The 19,979-nt window shown below is 47.9% G+C and overlaps 1 protein-coding gene across 1 annotated transcript in view; it reads right to left on the reverse strand.

Annotated features, from left to right (window-relative positions):
* Positions 1–2,686: 2,686 nt before the first annotated feature.
* The window catches only part of Plcg2 (phospholipase C gamma 2), a 121,722-nt gene continuing 104,429 nt past the window's right edge, over positions 2,687–19,979 (reverse strand). Inside the window, exons 31-33 of the mRNA XM_041650097.1 lie at positions 15,329–15,417; positions 3,732–3,916; positions 2,687–3,089 (exon numbers count right to left, since the gene is read on the reverse strand). Coding sequence (XP_041506031.1) covers positions 3,047–3,089; positions 3,732–3,916; positions 15,329–15,417 — 317 coding nt within the window. The 3' untranslated portion in view covers positions 2,687–3,046. The remainder of the gene's footprint in view (positions 3,090–3,731; positions 3,917–15,328; positions 15,418–19,979) is intronic.

The following is a 19,979-nucleotide window of genomic DNA, read 5'->3' on the forward strand; positions in this document are numbered from 1 at the left end:
TGGTCTTGTCCCCGTAAAGATTTGCTACTTGTATTGGTTTAATAAAATGTTGATTGGCCATCAGCCAGGCAGGAAGTACAGGCAGCGCAACCAGAATAGAATTCTGGGAAGAGGAAAGGGTGGTCTACAGTGGTTACCCAGACGCAGAGGAAGCAAGATGAGAAAGACTCACTAATAAAAGGTACCAAGCCCCGTGGCATACACAGTCAAGAATTATGGGTTAATTTAAGATGTAAGAGGGTTCTTTTTTTTGGTTTTTTGAGACCGGGTTTCTCTGTAGCTTTGGAGCCTGTCCTGGAACTAGCTCTTGTAGACCAGGCTGTCCTTGAACTCACAAAGATCCACCTGCCTCTGCCTCCCAAGTGCTGGGATTAAAGGCGTGCACCACCACCTCCCGCCCTCTGTATGTTTCTTTGGGACTGAATGATCTATAGGACTGGGCGGGACAGAAACCTCTGTCAACAAAACTGGACCCATGCACCATGGTAAGCAGAGGATCCTGGTATCACCTTGGGAAATGCAAGGCTTTATAACCTGTTTAATTACCAAACACCCAGACCTCACAGCACACAAATATATAACTTTATCTACTGAAGTCTCCCACACCCAGTGACCTTGCCACCCCAGCTTTGTATTTTCTCAATGTTCCAAATCATACACCAAGGACAGTGAGCAAACCAGTGTCACCTAACAGTGTGCATGGTTGGTGTCACCAGCGCGGCTGTCACTCAAGATGCCCGTGGCCTGCTGTCTAGACAGTTAGGACACATGGCATCAGGACAGACTCACCTGACCTGACCCTTCCCTAAGAAAGCCCACTCGGACTCGGACACCAACCACCAACAGTCAAACCAACACATGACCCAATCCACCTCAGGATAGACGAGCCCCACCAAGCAGTCTCTATCAATGGACAAAGAGGAGGATGTTCTTACCAATTCCCTGCTACAGCTGTTCCTGCCTGCCCCTGCCCCTGCCCTGCAGAGTGTGGCTCTCCGTGGACGTCTTGCCTCCAGGGTCAAAGAGATGCTTCTTGTTGCCTTCTCCCGGCCCCCTCTCACTTTCTTTGATACGGCAGCAAAAATATCCATTTTAAGCAAATGAAGACTCCAGCCTCAGCAATTCGATTTTCAAACAGTAAGGTGGCAAGGGAAGCCGAGGGAGGGGTGGCAGCAGCCCAGGCTCTGCTGTGTAGAGGTGGCAATGGGATAGAAAGAAGTCAGGATGTTGCCACATGGGAGAAGTAAGTTCTAGCCACTACCTGGTCCCAGCCAGCGGGAAACTGCTACCGGAGCGTGGCATGTCCTTCCCCGCAGCCTTCTCCCAACCTTTCATCAAAGTTACTTTCTACTCCGCTATAATGAGGACTCCTTTCCTTCCTTGTCAATTATCAAATGAAATACAAAGTCGGGTTCAGAGGAGTCACAAGGGAACACTCCTCCTCAGGCTGTCATTAATGCGGTCCTGGCTTTGCGGGAGGTCTTTCTCTTCAGGAGCTCAAGGCTGGATGTGGTCCCTGAACCCTGTAACAGCTGCTTTCCTCCGAGGGCTCCTGACCTTGGCTTGGAAGTTGGTAATAAAGGAGTCCCGCTCAGGAAATTTTTGGAAAATGAAGAGACAGGGTCCTTTGGTCAGAAAGAAGTAACTTTTCATCTTTTCCCCCAGCAACACGCACGCACGCACGCACGCGCACGCACGCACGCAAGCGTGCGCGTTAGGCCCAGCGTCCTGGATGTCACCCAGGGGAGGAGAGAGCCCCGTGGGTTTCTGACCCCAGGTTCCACTCTGCCAGGAAGCAGCTTGCCTTTGGCTCCCTCCTCCAGCCCCCCGGCTCCTAGCTGTTAACCGCTATACCTGTTCTCCCAAGTCAATTTTCCACTCACTGAGAAGCTGTTTACTGCCTGCCTAGCTTCTCCTTTGAGGGTTTTATAAAGCTGGGGACTTACGGGATAGCACATGAGCCTGAGTTCTACCCCAGCAAAACGCACACACGCACAGACACACATACATAAACACATACACATGCATGCACACATACACATGTTAATTCCTGAAAGTACCGAAATGATGTCATCCAGTTGACCATGCACTGGGTGTGCCTGCCTCTCTGGAGTGACCATCGGCTTCCTGGACCATACTGACTTCACTGCCTTCAAAACTTAGCTTGATGCACCAGCAAGTTCAATAACTCAGAGAAATGTTATAAACCAACCTGTCAGCTTCCTCTTTTGACTAGCGATGATGCTGTTGGCTGTGGCCCCAGGACCTTTGCAGCAGCCTCCCACCAGACTCAGGAGGTCCTGGGTATGATGATGGGGGCAGGCTACAGCAGGATGTGCAAGAAGCTGGCATCCCAACACTCCAGTACCACCAGCCACGAGACAGAAACTGTCCTAAGAGCAGATTCCATGCTGATCTGTCTAGCCAACCTCCAAGCTGGTGATAGTTAACACACATTGAGCTGAGCCCCTGACCAGGCACCTTTGGGGTCCTGTGGAATCCAATGGCCTTAATCGTCGTCATTTGCCTCTTAGCTAAAATCCTTTTCAGAATCTAATGAATTAGTTCCCCGAGTCTCAGCTCATCCTCTGAGGAAGTCAATTACCTGGGTCATGGGCAGAATCCTGTTCACCACTGAGGAATTCCTGCTCGCTGTACAGATGTAGAGGAAGCTTAACGGCTTGAAACAGTTGTCTTTATTCAAATGAGGCCAGGGACAGGGGAGGGCAAACATGAGGAGCACAGTTTGGGGATCCTCTATCAGGAGTATAAGTTAAGAAAGTTGTCCAAGGTGAAAAAAAAAAAAACAGCAGGAAATGCGCCAACTCCTTCTGCCCAAAGGGGTGTCTTCAGTAATGTCATCTCAAAAGTGGCTCGGAGAGAGGACAATGGCTGTCACAGATGAGACTCTTCCTGGGGGCTGATCATAAAGCTCTCCCAAACCCAGACATACTCGTGCGTGTGCGCACACGCGCACACATACATGCTCACACACACACACCCATACACACACACCCATACACACACACACAGAGACACACAGCTTCTAGGAGTAGAACCTGCTGTTGCTGACTCTCTTCTCTCTCAACCTGAAAAGAAACAGATTGAATCCAATCAGTGGGTGTGATCCACCCTACCTAACAGGTCACTTGTGGCTGAGTGGAGGCAGCTCTGGGCTCCTCACACACCCTGAGACTCGGGAAATCTCCACTCCCTCCTTGGTAAACAAGGTGACAACAGCTTTTCTAAGGATCCAATGGGAACAGACCTTGGGGGGGTAGCTCGTGATGTGTTCTCTGAAGATGAGTTCATCTGATGCTTGGTCCAAGAATACGCAGCACCACTGGCTGCCTCTCTCACCCACCCCGTGTCCAGGACACAACCAGAAGCCTCCCCTGGGGAGAATTCTGCTCCGATCTGAACCACCTGGCCTACAGCTGACCACTCAGTAAGGACAACTCAGAAGTTAGTAGTCAGTGCGGCTTAATAGGAGAGTGCTTGCCTGGCCATTTATGAGGCTCCGGGTTTCCCCAGTACAGCCAAAGCAAACAATCGGTGCTCACCATAGACTGTCATTATTATTAGACTGAAATATCCGTGGAGAAAACAGGTTCTGCAGAATGGAAGCAGCAGGTTCTTGAGCATTATAAAAAGAAACCCCTAGTGCTGAGGTCATTGCTAGAAACTCCAAGACTGCACACACGGGGGTGACCATACCCACTGACACCTACCTCCGGTTACACTTCTCCTGGTACAGCTGCAGCTGGTTCTCGTTAACATTGAACTCCTTCACCAGGGCATCGCGGTTGGCTCCGCGCAGGTTCTGGTGCGTGTCATACAGGAAGAGTTGGTTATTGAGCTCTTCTTGCCGCCGCCTCAGTTGGCGACAGGAGGAGTAGAGTTCCTCTTCGCTCTCCTGGGGGTGGGGGGGAGGGAGGAAAACAACCCTGTGAGGGGCATCGGCCAAGCCAGCGTGGGAAACACACCTGGGCTCTCACAGGCGTGCCCCTGGGACAGAGCGAGGGGAGGGAGGGGGTTTGCAACGGGACCGCTCCCGGGAGTCCAGGGCCTAATTTAACCAAAGGTGACTGTGGCGACGCCGAAACTGGAGTCTCTCCTGTGGGCTCCAGTCTCTGCACCACCATCATGTCCTCCAGCAGGAGCTAGCAGCGGCTAAGGCCCTTGGTCTTCCGAACGCCACTTTTCTATGAAACCCTGAAACACAAGGGTACTGCACCCCTTTCTGAGTTGAACCTGCTTGTCACTTGGTCAGATCACCTTCCGGCTTTTTACCTAACTCCGTGGCTGTCAGTGCAGGACTACGTTCCCAGGGAAGAAAGGATGCCACAAGTGAGGGCAGAGGTGGCAGAAAGCAGACGATTTCATACTATGCAAGGGACTTAAAAGGCAAAGTAGAGCCCGGGAGATGCTCGCTCAATAAAGTTTTTGGGTTGTAAGCGTGAAGATGACCCGCGGAACCCTAAGCGGAGCAGGGCAAACTTATTATCAGCTCTGGGGAGGCAGAGACAGGTAGATTCAAGGGGCTCACTGGTCAGCCAGCCTCGCCTAATTAGTAAGCTTGGTGGCATTGAGAGACTACCTCAAAACCAAGGTGGAAGCTGGAGAGAAGACCCAGTCATTAAGAGTTCTTGCTGATCCTGCAGAGACCAGCGTTCAGTTCTAAACACCCGTATCAGGGCAATTCACAGTCACCCCTAACTCGGGCTCCGGAGAATCCAACACCCTCTTCTAGCCCCACAGGCACACAGACACACACTCATGACACTGGCTGTCTTGGGTTACACTTCTATAAACAGCTAGAAGTGGGGAGCAGGTGAGGAGCAGGCGCTTTGATACACAGTGGCACTTCCTGTGAACCCCACCTCTGGGTCACTGACTGCATCCCCATCCGTTTGCTGCCCTCTCACCGACGGACACGGCATCTCCGCCAGAGCTGCTCTTTCTTGGTTCATTCACACACAACTCCTCCATCCCAATGTTATCACATGACTGTAGCGTGGCAGTTCCCAAACCATGGGTCGTGACCCCTTTGGGAGTTAACGATCCTTTCACAGGGGTCACCTAAGACCCTCAGGAAGCACAAACACTCACGGTATGCTTCATAACAGTGCCAATCAGTTTATGAAGCAGCAATGAGAGTAATTTTATGATTGGGGGGTCACCCCCACATGAGGAACTGGATTAAAGGGTCGCACACTAGGAAGGCTGAGGACCACTGCTGTAGTGGTTTGTTGAGGATGGGTCTTCTGGCTCTACTTCCCACCAAGGCCCACCTACAGTTGTTCCTACCAGTTATTCATGGGAATGGCCAACTACTTGTTGCACACTGCCTTTCTGACCTGCCAAGAATTACCAGCATTCTAAGTGGATTCTAGAAAGGCAAATCCTTTCTAGAAAGTTCTCCATGCAAAGCATACCTCGAGCCGTCACAGCTTAGGAAATGAATTCCCTAAATAATAAGCCTCAGAAGTCAAAAATCGCTCCTTGATATGTGGGCTGCGGAAGGCGTGTTGCATCCGCAGGCATGAGAACATTAATCTTGTCCTCCAACTCCGCTAGGCCCTTGGGTGACCAGCGTACCATCAACGCACAGCAATACTTGGAAAGGAAATTTCTCTTTGGAGGTCTCAATGGCAGGCTTAAATGCTTCAGTAAATCATGTCATAAATGGATGTGCTGTCACCCAGGCTTCGGAGCGCAGAGTAGATTTAGGATAATCCTCGGGGCTTTTAGAATGGTAAACTACCGCTTCACATATAGCCGCCAGCTACGTTAGCCCCTAGCCAAAGGCAGACTGTCTTTTGAAGCTTGGCATTGACATCTCTCTGTAGCTACAGAAGCTGCCATCGCTTCCAAGAGAAGATTATTTCATCTACACAGAGACTACACCACACAGCCTCCTTCATCCGTAGTCAGGGGACTCTGACTGGTTCTCCTGGATAAATTGTTGCAAGCCCTGCATCAGCACCCTCCACTTCATCTCCCACTGTGATGCCATGAGCTGGCTTCTTCCTTTAAAGGCTATGAACCTCCCTGCTGACTCTGTTATTTTTTCCCCTGCAGCTTTCTCACCTCCCTCTTCCTTCACAGAACTGTGGAGAGTTGGGGCTTTGGTTAAGTGACTGCTATGACTGCCTTGATCTTCTAACCAGACCACTGGAGCTTCCTCCATATTGAAATAAGGTGTTTCATCTGCACTTACGGGAGTAGCTTTTTTCCCCCAAGAGCCTTTCCCTTGCATTCACAGCTTAACTGGTATGCGAGCCCTAGCTTCTGCTCTGTCTCCGCTCTCAACACGTCTTCCTTACTAAGCTGAGCCATTCCTAGCTTTTGATTTAAAGTGACAGATGTGTGGCTCTTCCTGCCACTGGGATATTTTATTAACTGATGCTCTTAATTGTGTCTCGGGGGATGAGGAGACCAGAGGAGAAGCAGGGAAGGACACTGGCCAGTCCACAGAACAGTCAGAACACAGACAATTATCAGTCCAGATTCTCACTGGGGAGCAGCCTGCGGCACCCCCCCAAACAGCCACAACAGCAAGATCAAAGATCACAGATCTTCACAGTGACCTTAATAATCCACCACATGCTGGAACACTGAAATATATTCAGATGGGACAGGAACACACAAAGCAATCCTGAACTGAGAGTAAAGGCTGCTTAAAGGGCACCATGCAGGATCGCCTCAAGCCTTCACTTTCCCAAATCCTCGACATATACAATGTTTGAGAAAATAAGGTTTGCATGCATAGGGTGTGACATATATTTCATTCGCAATTTTCAAGTAAGTTTTGCTTCTTATTTAGGATATTCTCTTTTTTTTATTGATTTTACTGAGCTCTACATTTTTCTCCGCTCCCCTCCCTGCCTCTCCCCTCCTCCCTTCAACCCTCCCCCAAGGTCCCCATGCTCCCAATTTACTCAGATCTTGTCTTTTTCTACTTTCTACTTCCCATGTAGATTAGATCTATGTAAGTCTCTCTTAGAGTCCGCATTGTTGTCTAGGTTCTCTGGGATTGTGGTTTGTAGGCTGGCTTTCTTTGTTTTATGTTAAAAAACCACCTATGAGTGAGTACATATGATAACTGTCTTTCTGTGGGATTTATTTTTATTGTATGTGTGTGAATATTTTGCCTGCATGTATGCATGTACACCATGTGCAGGTCTGGTGCCTGTGAAGAGGATCTTGGATTCCCTAGATCTGGAGTTTCAGGCAGTTGGGATCTGTCCTGCGAGTGCTGGGGACCAAACCCAGGTCCCCTGCAAGTGCAGTCAGTAACCTCTGAGCCATTTCTCTAGCCCTGGGAGTTCTTGTTTTCAAACACCAAGTATTCTCAACATCTGTCTAACTTGATGGTGTCACCAGCAATTTAAATACAGTCATAGTATTTAAAGGTACAGGAAGGTTTGCTTTGACCCAGGACACAATCAAGTTCACAAAATTCCCAAGTAAAGAGATTTTTATCCATTTGCAGAATGCAGAGGTTTGTATCTGAAGTCAAACAACGGTGGGCTTATTGTTGTGGGCACAGGATCACCTGGACTATGAAAACATTTTCTTGTGTTTTTACATTTATTTTCTTAGGGGCAGACGTCCCAGAGGGCAAGCAAGGAGGTCGAGATCAACTTAGAGAGTCAGGTCTCTCCTTCCAGCCTGTAGGTCCGGGGGCTTGGATTCAGCCCTCAGCTTCGAAACAAGCAGTTTTACCCACTGAGGACCTCAGCAGGCTCAAAGATGCAGCCTGAATCTGAATTAGCTCTGACTTCACAAATGTCTTCCTGCCATGTCTTTTGGAAACTCATTCTTGATCATTCCGAATTGTTCTTCTTGATGCTTTATAGGATTTTGTACTTTGTAGAGTCTCAGCGGTGATTGAGGCTGGGTGACAAGCTTGCGCAATCCTGCCCGCAGCCCACATCCTAGCTGGGACTACAGGCATGTGCCACTGTGGCTGGAAGCCTTTATTATTTAATTTTACAGTCCTGCTTTTCTCCATCCATTTCCAATGCTCCAATTTCTGCCTTTCGTAATTTGTGTTTAGGCTTCTTGAAAACTCTGCATTATTGGATTCCTGCCCTAATAAGAGTCCAGCCCAGTAGTCCAGTTAATCGGAAGTCCTTATCCATGTCACTGTGGTTACTATACATTCTGATTCCTGTTCTGATGCAACTCTTTGTTTGTTTACTCTCCTGGCTAAGTTTCTGTGCGTTCTTTCCTCCTTGTAGCCCCCGGGGGCCTCATGCATTTCCATAGAGTTGGGATTTTCAACCCATCTCATTTAAAATGGCATTTCTCTTTTACATCAAAATATCAAAATGATACTTCCCTCTTCAGGGCACCATCAGCCCAGTCCCCAGCCATCAGGGGTGAGGCCTTTAGGCCGCTTATTTGATCTGGTTTCCGATTAGAGAATCTTTTCATTATAGCGTACTTGTTTCATGTACACTTACTTGATAGCCTCACAAGACCTTCACCAGCGTTCTCACGCAGGTAAGACGCAATCACACACAGAGTTCCCTGGTTTTTCCACCACCGCACTTTACGGTCTAGAAGTGTCTTTTGTATGGGGGCCACCTAGGGGTGTTCTTCAGGTGAAATTCTTGTAAACTCAGAAACGCGTTTGTGGAGGGTGGGGTGTGCACAGAAGCCAACGGTCAATGTCAGGTGTCTCTCTCCATCCCTCTCCACCTTGTTTGTGTTAGAGACAGGATCTCACGGCGGAGCCCTGGCTGGCTGGGAAATGCAATCTCGAACTCACACAGCCATCTGCCTCTGCCTCTCCTGAAGCTGAGTGTTGAGATTAGAGGTGTGCACCACTAGGCCTTGGCCACCCTTTTTTTTGGGGGGGGGGGGTGTTTTGTTTTTGTTATGTTATTGTTTTGTTATTGTTGGTTTTTTGTTTGTTCTTGAGACAAGGTTGCTCACAGAACCCAGAGCCTAACCAGTCTATCCAGCCAAGGAGCTCCAAGGAGCTGCCTGTTCTACTTTTCCCAGAATGCAATGGGGTTATAGATGTGTTCCATATAGCCTGGCTTTTACGTGGGTACTGGAACCCAAATGCAGACACCTTATCAACGGAGCCATCTCCCCAGCCCTACACAAGCATTTTTACCGTCCTGACAGGTAGGCAGCAGAGCACTGTGTTAACTCCTCCTGCAAGCCTGCAGGGGGCGTGTTCCTGTCCTTCAATTTTCAATGCTAATAAGGACAAGTCGGATACTAGACTCTACCTTACACGTACTCTAGTGTGTTTGAGTGCCTGGTTCTTCATCCTCAAAGTTCAATATACTTTGGCTCTGCCTGCCAGTTTCTATTCATCCCATTGAATCAAGTGACCCTAGAGAGACTTGCCCTCTGCCAACTGCCTGATGAATGCCCAGCCTGTCATTCCCCATACAGTTTCCATCTCTAGTGGTGATGTTCTGGATTCTGAAGGATTTCGGCCACCCTTGTCTTAAACATAGGCCTCTTTCTTGACACTGAAATATTCATTAGATAAGTAGTCAGAGCTCCTTTTTTATTTCCAGTTCCAGAATTCTCTCCAGGGCTCCATTAAGAGCTCCCCACAGTGCCTGTGCCCTCTGTCTCGGAGCTCCCTGCCCACTGCTCACTCCAACTGCACAGTGGGTCTTTCTTCCTCTTGGTGTAGGTGCCAGTTTTGTCCAATGCAGCTTGGGACTTTGTCCCATCAGTATCCGTGTTATGTTATCGGATCTGTGGAGGCAGGCACAGTGGTATCTCTCTCTCTGGAGCTGCCATGACCAATCTCTATCTGGTACAGCACAAGGAGGGTCTTAATCTACGTCTTCAGATCCCTCCCCAGCATGGGCGGGGGGGGGGGGGAATAATTCTCAACTTCAAAAACTCCCAGACCAGCTCAGCTCTTGGTTCTCCAGAATTCGGGACTTATAAGCATGCCCCTTCCCAGCCTCACCGGAGGCTTTTTAGCATTTTTATTCCTCTGTTGTTTTACATGATTTTCAAAGCCACCAATGCATCATAGCTCTGCTCCAAAGAATCCAAACTTGGGCTGAACTGTGTCATCAGCTGTGATAAGCTGGCCTTCCTGAGGATCTCACTACCTCTGTCCCTCGCTCCCACCAGCCCAGGCCAAAACACAGTCCAACCCAAACCAGGCTCCTGGGGAAACTGGTTTTCTCAAAGATCCCTGCCAGGTACCAGCAGCTTGCTTGCTTCCTGGTGGTCAGGTGTGTGTTCAGCATCTCTCAAACGCAGAGCACCTGGGCAGAGAGCCCTTCCACTAAGTGTCAAGGCTGGCTCTAACATGCTGACCTAAAGATACTGCTGACTTTCAGAACATATTCCTCCTAAAGCAACGGTTCTCAACCTTCCTAACACTGGGGCCCTTCGGGCAGTTCCTCATGGTGTGGTGGCCCCCAACCATAAAATTATTTTCACTGCTACTGCGTAACTATAATTTGGCTACTGTCATGAATCGTTACATAAATATCTGATACGCAGTATACCTGCTACACAGCTCCTAGTTCAATTTCCGAAGGGGTCACGACCCACAGGTTGAGAACCACTGCTACAAAGAAAAAGGTGTGAGCCTTTCTTGTTCTTTGCTCCACCGTCCCACTGCCAAATATCTAGCCATCGGGAATATTTTTAATCAAAAAGAAGTTATGTGATGACCTTTATTATTTACAGAGTCAACAAAGACTAAAACCCTACCAACAACTAAAGCACCCGGCAGCGAGAGAGGGCCCGAGTGACTCGGGGACTACGGCTGATGAAACAAAGCATTGAGGGCTTTGAAAACCACACACCAGACAAGAGCTGCTTCAAGCCATCTGCGGGGGAAAAAGGGCACATGTGTGAAATCAACTTCACAAATATCACGTGCAGGAAAAAAAAAAAGAAAGAAAGAAAAAGCCAGGGCAAAGGGAACAGAGAGCTACTAACAGGCTGTTTGTGGGGATGTTTTCCCTCCCTCTTTTTTTTTTACCCTGCTCCCCAAATTAAATATAGCAAGGAATAAAACAGTACCAAAATACCACTTGAAAACGTATCTGGCAAACACGGTACGGGACTGAGGACTATTAAAGCCATTGTGGCATGTAAAGGGCCTCTATGGAAGAGATCTGAAATATTTATTGACAGATTTCTGAAGCTTTAAGCTCTCTTTCAACAAATACTTCATGGGAAAATTCCATCAGGGCTCTCAATGGATCCATCCCTTGCTCAGAAAAGGCTTGCTGGCTCTTGCACCCAGAGGTTATAGCGACAAACCCAACAAGGTTGGACCCTAAACGTCAAGGAGGAAGCCTAGCCGGCTGCGCGTGTGGCCTGTACCGCCTCTGAGAGAGGCCTTCATCCTGGCATGGATGGAAATGCCAACTGGCAGCTGGGGGTGGTACAGAACCAGGTGACAGATGCACAATTAAACAAAGGCTCAGAAGGCAGCAGCTGAGAAGAAAAGCGCACGCGCTCAGGCACATCTCTGAAGGAACAGACCTGGAAGAGAGGACCTTTCCATTCAGAACCTCCCCGCACTCAACAGTGGGGTCCCCCACACACCAAGCATCCCTCATCAAGGAAACCAAGGCTAGCTAAGCACAATTTTCTTTCAAATCTACTCATTCTCTCTGCTGTCGGTGATCCCTAATAATTTATTTATAACAGTTCTGGGGTGTTTACAACAGCTTTGCAAAGTGCTAGCCTCTGCCTTCTGCAGCCGTGTTTACTGCCTGGTTTCTCGATGAAACTGCCTGCAGATGGGCTTTATACGCACAGAGCCCCCCCCCCCCCCGCACAGCTTCTGCTCCCCCAGTCCCCCAGGCAATGGAGGGAAGAAGCCTCCACACCCGGCAGTGGACACTGGGGCAGGGCGCCTGACTCAGCAAAGCCTCCTCTGGCTTCCTTGTTTTCAAGGCTTCGGTTCTCACCCTGCGAAATTATCCGGTCCCACTCATTCCATATCTGGGAATGGAGCCTAAGCGAATAATTCAGACTTAAGTGAAGGGAAACCTACAAGGAGACGGGCCTGAGAGCCTGAGGGGTAAATGGGTTCCATCTAAACGTCTGACTTGGAGGAATACTGAGTTTATGGCCAATCTACTTAATGGCAGAATCTAATACAGAAAGGTGCTTAGAATCTCATTTTCAAGCGGCGGTTTCTCAGAGAAGGACATGGTCACCTGAGAGACGGGGGACAATGTCTGGAGGGAGTTTGTGCTGTTGTATGAGGTAGGTGCTGCTGGCATCTAGTGGACAAAAAGCGTGGATGCTACCAAACATCCTACAAAGATTTATCCTGGTGCCAAATCTGAGGAATGCCAAAGTCTGGTGTGTGCATGTGCGTGTGTGTGTGTTTACACTGGTTTGAACGAACACACACACACCTAGGAAATAAAGAAAGCAAATGAACTCGATATTGATTTTTCTTTTCTCTCCAAATATAATCTGTACACAGGGGTTTTTGTGTGTGTGTGTGTATGTGTGCGTGTGTATGCACATGTGCGTGTGTATGTATGTGTGCGCATATGCATATGGCTTTGTATGTATGCACATGCGTGTGGAGGCCAGAGGTCAATGTTAGGTGTCTTCTTCAGTTTCCCTCCATTTTACTGTTTGAGACAGGGTCCCTCACAGACCTGGGTTTCACTGATTGGCTAGCCTGGCCACCAAGCGCCAGGAGTCCTCTCCTCTCCAGTCCCTGCCCTGGCATTACAGATTAGCCCTGCTATGGCGTTTGGTGAGTGTCAAGGATCAGGACTCGGGTCTCTGCACCTGTGGCCACTCTACCAGCTGCTCCATCTCCCCAGCCCTTGGGGGTTTTGGTAATCATATGAAAAGGTTGTATCTTAATAGATTTACTAAGCCTCTTGGTCCTATTTATGATAAGCTGGCTTGTGCCTAATACATTCTGAAGAGGAGAGCTTTAAAACCCTGGAGGTCTTTTTCTAGTTCCATCCATGTGCATGCAAATTTCAAGGTGTGATTGTTTTTTACTGCTGAGTAGTACTCCAGAGTTGTGAGGCTTAGGCAGTCTGGGACCACTGGCAGTGGGACCAGGATTTATCTCTAGTGCTTGAACTGGCATCTAGGAGCACATTCTCTTTGGAGGGACACCTTGCTCAGCCTAGATATGGGGGGGGGGGGGGCTTGGTCTTGCCTTGAAGTGAAGTGTCAGACTTTGTTGGCTCCCCATGGGAAGCCTTACCCTTTCTGAGGAGTGGATGGGCGGGAGGAGGGGAGGGAGTGGGAATGGGGATAGCTATGTAAAATGAGAAAAGACTGTAGTTAAAAAAATTCTTAATAAAAAAATAAGTAATAAATAAACAAATAAAAACCCATGAAGTATTTTGCTCACTCAGCCACAGTAAGGAAGGACCTTACACAAATGCTCTTGCTTGGGCCTTTCTACCACAGCATGAACACAGAACTGGCTGGAAAGGGGTCGCACACCTGGACAATGTGCAGAGGGTGGGAAATGTTGGAAGACTCAGTCCTAAATGGGAGGCCTTCACCAAATCTCTCCCTTCAGGGATCAGGAAACCCCATGAAAGGGGAGATAGATTGTTAGAGCCAGTAAGGATGGAAGACACCAAGGAAAACAAGGCCTTCTAAATGCAATAGGACCAAGGCACATATGAACTCAGAGATACTGTGGCAGCATGCACAGGGCCTGCACGGGTCTGCACCAGATAGAGTCCCAGAGCTGAGAGAAGTGGATGCAAGTCCCCAGCACCTATCTCCAACTGATAACTACTCACAAATGTAAAATGACTTCTCTCCAATGGAGTCTCACTGGGAAACCTACCACTCTTAAGGGGAGACCCCATGCCCTGTGGTAGATGGCTATCACGAAACGGATTCAGTGGCATCTTGGGAGTTTCTTTGTCTCATTAAGTTTTGACAGGGTATTTTTTTAACCTTACAGGTCCTTTTCATTCATATATTTCCAGTTTTGTGTTTTAGGGGATTTCTCTGCCTATGTACACATGTGTCTCTGAGTCTATATGTGTGTGTGCCATGCTCTTTCTTTGACATTTTTTCCTGTTTCTTTGTTTTGTCCTATTCTGGTTTGGTCCTGTTTTATCCTATTTTATAATTATTCTTAAATGCTTGTTTGTTTTTTTTTTTTTTTTTTTTTTTTTGTTTTTCGAGACAGGGTTTCTCTGTGGTTTTTTGGAGCCTCTCCTGGAACTAGCTCTTGTAGACCAGGCTGGTCTCGAACTCACAGAGATCCGCCTGCCTCTGCCTCCCGAGTGCTGGGATTAAAGGCGTGCGCCACCACCGCCCGGCTGCTTGTTTGTTTTTTAACGAAGGAAAGGGTGTGAATTCCAATGGGAGAGAAGGTAGGGGGAAATCTTCAGAGGAGTTGGGAGAAGAGAAACCGTGATCAGAATATATTGTACAAAAAAATCTATTTTCAATAAAAGAAAGAAAAAAGAAACAAAAATCCTTGCTACATGGGTTAGCATCTATCGGAGCCTGGTACAAACTCATTGTGTTCTTCAGTATTGTTCAGTGAGGTCAAGATCTTTCTGTCACATCGACATATTATGATTTGAATGCAAAATGACCCACACAGACTCACATGTTTAAATATGTGGTCCCCAGCTGGTGGTAGGAAGCCGTGGAGGAAGTGGGTCATTGACGTCGGGCCTTGACATTTTTAGCTCAGTTCCACTTCCTATCTGGTCCCTGTTCCCCAATTCCTGAGCAAGTAGCTGTACAAATTCTCCCACCACACAGTCACTGTGCCTTCCCCACCACAGAGGACTGTATCACTTCCAACTGTGAGCCAAACAAACTCTCCTCCCTCAGGCTGTTCCTTGTCAGGACTTGGTCATGGTGATAAAAAGTGATTACAACATACAAACCAAGCTGGTTAGTCAGAGGAGAAGCTAAGACTCTTCAAGACTCTGGCAAACAAAAGGACCAGAATGAAGGCCCCTCTAGTGCAGAGAGTTATAGAGTCATGATACCCATGGGAATCAGGGATCCACCCTTCCCCCACACCGACCAGGATGACTTCATCGAATGTTCTTTTGGGTCATTGAAGCCGTGACCCAAGGCCAACAGGTGGGCAACACACCCAGAAAGCATGAACTCTTCTGGAAGAGCATCATGTGCCCAGGCTGTTGGTGACAAGTAACCATGAGGAACTTCTTCCAAGGACCCCCCCATAAAATCCTACAGCACTCTTCAAGAAAGGATGCTGAGGGGGGTAAGATCAGGACCTTGACTGGTCCAGGAAGGGTTTCAGCTCATCAGTCCACAGTACTTCTATTCTTTTCCCACCATGCCCAACTTGTCAGCGTCCCCCACTCACCAGGACTGGCCGCATCTCACAGAAAACCAGGAGGGAAGCCAACTCGATGTCTTCACTGTATCCATTCTTCAGAGGGACTGATCTAAACCCTGCAGCGGAAACACAAAGAGAAGAGCCAATGGCAGGCCATGAACATCAGCTCTTGGCTTTCTTGTGATAGCCTGGAGATGGCATGGCCATCCAGAGGGTAGAGAGGTCAGTGCGCCATGCTAGGGCCTGCGATCCGGATGCCCAAGTTCCCGTTCTAAGGTCAAAGGGGACTAGCATTCTTAACAAATCCACACAGGCCTATTAGTAAAGTTAAAAAAAAAAAAACACCTGCCAACTAGAAATGATTAGTTCAGAAGAAATCAAAACTGGCCCGACAAGATGGCTCAGTAGGTAGGTAAAGGTACCTACTGCCATGCCTGACAAACTGACTCCCATTTGAAACAGAGAGAGAAACAACCCCCACTCGTGTTTTATTATTTAAATTTTATAATTTAAGTTTAAATCTAAATATAGACACACAATTAATCAATGTAATTTTAGAAAGATGTAAGAATCTACATACTATCCGTCACTGAAAATAGGGTGGATGATACTACTGTGAATTAATTCCTTAAATACTCATGAAGTCGAAACACTCAGGACTATAATGAATCCTCAACCCACTGCCTCCACTCGGGTCTTTACAAAGCACAGGAGGGGATGGGCTTCTCTTCAATGATCTCCTATGTTACTATCACTTGGTAGCCGTAGCTGCACTGATCACCCTCTCTGGAACCCACTTCCTATTTACAACCAGGACCCAAGTGCGGTAGACCTTGAAACGTGTCTTCTAATTGAGGACTGACGCAGGGTGAACTGGAGCCGACTCCCCTTATCCCCACTAAATAACATTTCCGGCCACTCATCTCGACAGCTGGTTGACTGTCTTGTGTGAAAGTCCACGGAAAACATAGACCACTCGCTCCCTAGCCTACCGCACACAGCCGCGAGTGGTCTTTCCTCTCTAAGCAGATGCTGGTGTGCCTTTTAAAAAGCACAGATCCAGTGAACAGCCCTCGCAGCTTAAATTTAACCTTTTGTCTCAGTCACCCATTCTTCTTACCCCTTGCCCCCCCCCCGAAAGCTTTTTATTTACATGGTATTGGCTGAGCCTCCAGGATAAGCAAAACACACATTAGAGACACCCCCGTTTCCTTCTCCATCCATGTGTCAGCCTCCTTCTCTCAGGGAAGATCCACACTACCCAGTATTTTATCACGTGCATGTGCAAAGGTGAGGACAGTGTGCAGGAGCCAGTTCTATCCTTCCACCATATGCTTCCTGAGGGCTGATCCCAGGTTGTCAGGCTTGGCATTGAGCACCTTTCCCTGAGGAGCCACCTCACCAGTCCATCTTAACACCCTGAAACAGCATCTACTGAATCTCCCCTTCTGCTGCTCGGGAGGAGGCAGGGGCATGACCACCAACCTTGTGCTTTCCCTTTTAACCTCCCGGTTTTATAGTTTTCTAAAGATGTTATTGCTTCTACACCAACGCGGTAGGGAATCTTTGCATCCTGTTGACTTCTTTTAGAGCAAGCAAGCGAAGTAAGAACTCCCTGCGGCAGGGAGGAAGTCTTGAAAACAAGCTGCCCTATGCCCTGTTTAACAACCATGATTCTCCTACAAAGAAAGACTTGGGGATGCTTTTCTGACATTTTATAACTTAAATTTTTTTTTACAAAGCTAGAAGACCATGGTGAGGGACAATTATAGGCCAATACCTCTATCCTATTGTTAATCCTTTACCGTATACTTTTATCTTTATTGACTTATTTTGGAAGGGAGCATTGCAGCCATAGTGTACAGGTGGATGTCAGAAGACAGTCTGTAGGAATGATTTCTCCCCTTCCACCATGTGGGTCCCAGGGGTTGAACTCAGGTCATCAGACTTGGTGGCATGCACCTTTAGCCACTGAGCCAGCTTTTTAGCCCCTTTTATTATATTTTATCTTATCATATCCATCTCCTTTGTAGCTCCAAGCAAGACCAAGATGCCAGTATAGCAACATGCATCTCACTAATCAGAACTCAGTATTACTTTGGTCCTTTTTTTTTTTTCAAGACAGAGTTTCTTTGTGTAACAGCACTCACCATCTGGAGCTCACTCTGTAGACCAGGCTGGCCTCAAACTCACAGAGATCCACCTGCCTCTGCCTCCCGAGCACTGGGATTAAAGGTATGTGCCACCACCACCCAGCTGGTCTTGGATTTAAAAAAGCCATATGCAGTAAGTGTTCAAACATGGTGTTTAGTTGCACGATTCCCCTTGTGGTTTCGACTGAACTTCTTTGCGAATGTTTTAGTTGACTTTGTCCTCTTGTGTTCATGTGACAAAGAATCACTGATTGTGCGTTGTAAATGGAGCTGTCCTTTGAGTTTCTAGATGTCTGCTAGTCAGGGGTGGGTACAAAAACTCCTGGGCTACATTTTCCCCGCTGTAGCATTTGGGGGACATTCTGAGTTCATTAAATACTGTTGCACTGAAATGTCTGACCCATTTCCACCTGACGAGAGATGAGATTCTGGGTGGTGGTTAGTTCATTGGTTGCTCTGGTTTCTGTCTGGGTTGATAATCACAGAATGCCTGCAGTTTGGCCAAGCTTAATGGAGTTTGTGGCTCCTGTTAAGATGTGGTTGCAGAAGCAGATTCTGTAGCTGTCATCCCTTACAAGCCCCGCTAAGGCACAGCTCCTGCGCATCTCATGGGTTGACCTGGAGATGGGTTAGTGTCAATGGACTGTGAGAATAAACAGGACCTCAGGCTCTTCTGGGGTGGCCCAGGACATTGCCAGGTAGCTGTGGACTCCAGCCATGGGGCAGGACTGGCTGACAGTGGAGGCATGGGCTCTGCCCTTGGCTCCCCATACCTCGTCCTCCTTCCCAACTCTAAGAAGCTCTCGTGTGACCTACAGTCAAGGTATTTCTCAGTTTCACCAACAATACAAAAACTGTATTGTTTTTAGTTTTGTTTGTTTCACATGGAGAAGGGAAATGAAGAAAAGTCCATGTTGGGGGTGCTTTAAGTACCCACTTGAAGTAAGAGGCCCCTCAAGGACAGCCTACAGAGAGGGAAAAACAACAGGGCAAGTACCAGCTTGTGACCTTGAATGAGTTAGTTCAAGTCTCTAGGCTTTGAAGTGCTCAGATTTTAAAAGTAAAAATGATTTAATAAAAAACGAAAAGAAAAAGATAAGCAAGCCCTCACGGGCTTCCTGTGAGGATTAAATAAAAAGAAATGAAGGTAGCTGAGTGCAGTAAGTGTTGTCTCCCTCCTGAGCAGGGCCCAGCCAATTTGAAAGCTTAAATGCAGCCATCCTAACAATGGGCAAAGTTTATTTTCGAGTTTAGAAGGCCCTGGAAGCCATCTGCACAAAAGGACTATTCATTTTTTTTTTCCTGTCTCTCATGAATATAGATATGCTAGGAGCTGGCGAAGAAAGGAAGACCGTCCCTGCTGTGGTTATCTCCTGGTTAGAATGGGGTGGAGGCTCCCAGTATTAATCTTCCTTGATGCTTCCTTGTTGGTTTTCTCAATCTCTGGGCTAAATCATCTTAGGGGAACTGATTCCCTAGCAAGAAGGAAAGACCATGTGCCGTGAACTCTGACTTCATCCCAAGGGTGACCTCCCCCATCTTTCAAAGGATGGTAGAGTTAGGGGAAGAGCAAGATGGTCAGGACCCAGCTGGTCTAGCTCCTTAATGCCATGCAGGCATTAAGAGCAGAACCGCAAAGATTCTCCCAATGCTACTCTTCTTGTCAAGAAGAGGAGGGAGCATCATTTTTGAACCCTGTTTACTGGGCTAGTCTGAAAAAGCACATAGCCAACAGAGTCCACTAGCTCTGATGCCAACTGTAGCATCATCTGTAGTGCTGCTAACCACCAAGGGGTGTTGGCTATTATTATTATTATTATCGTAATGTATTCAAATGCTCTTCCTAAGCTGCTAAATAGGAATGAGTGGTGTAGGAGGTCCTTCTGTTGATACATTGCTTTCACTGGTTAATGAATAAAGAAACTGCCTTGGCCTTTTGATAGGGCAGAGCTTAGGTAGGTGAGGAAAAACAGAACTGAATGCTGGGAGGAAGAAAGCAGAGTCGAGAGAGACACCATGGAATCGCCAAAATCAGACATGCTGAATCTTTCCTGGGAAGCCACTGCCACATGGCAATACATAGATTAATAGAAATGGGCTAAGTCAAGGTGTAAGAGTTAGCCCAGAAGATGTTAGAGCTAACAGGCCAAGCAGTGATTTAATGAACACAGTTTCTGTGTGGTTATTTCGGGGCTAAGCTAGCCGGGCGGCCAGGACAAATAAGCAGGCCCCTCCCTACAACAAATGAGGTTTTACAGATCTAGCTCCCCAGACTCACTGGGGTGCTGGGGTCCTCTGCAGGCAGATGGGCAGCTGGGGCCCAACCCCCTTTGTTCAGCACTGCCCAGGTGTTCCCAGGGGGCGGGTTGATGCCAGAGCTCCACACTGGGCTGAATGGGAGCATCCCCTGGTGGACCCAGCAATCAGCATCCTCTAGCAGGAGGGGCTCTCAAGGAATGAGGAAAATGACTGGAGAAGCTGAGAGAATTTATGAGAGAAGAGGCAGCATGGTCCAAGTTTTCAAA

This window comes from Microtus oregoni, unplaced genomic scaffold (genome assembly GCF_018167655.1).
Source record: "Microtus oregoni isolate MIOR12 unplaced genomic scaffold, Mior012 000004F_ref0000308, whole genome shotgun sequence".
In the NCBI taxonomy this organism is placed as follows: domain Eukaryota; kingdom Metazoa; phylum Chordata; class Mammalia; order Rodentia; family Cricetidae; genus Microtus; species Microtus oregoni.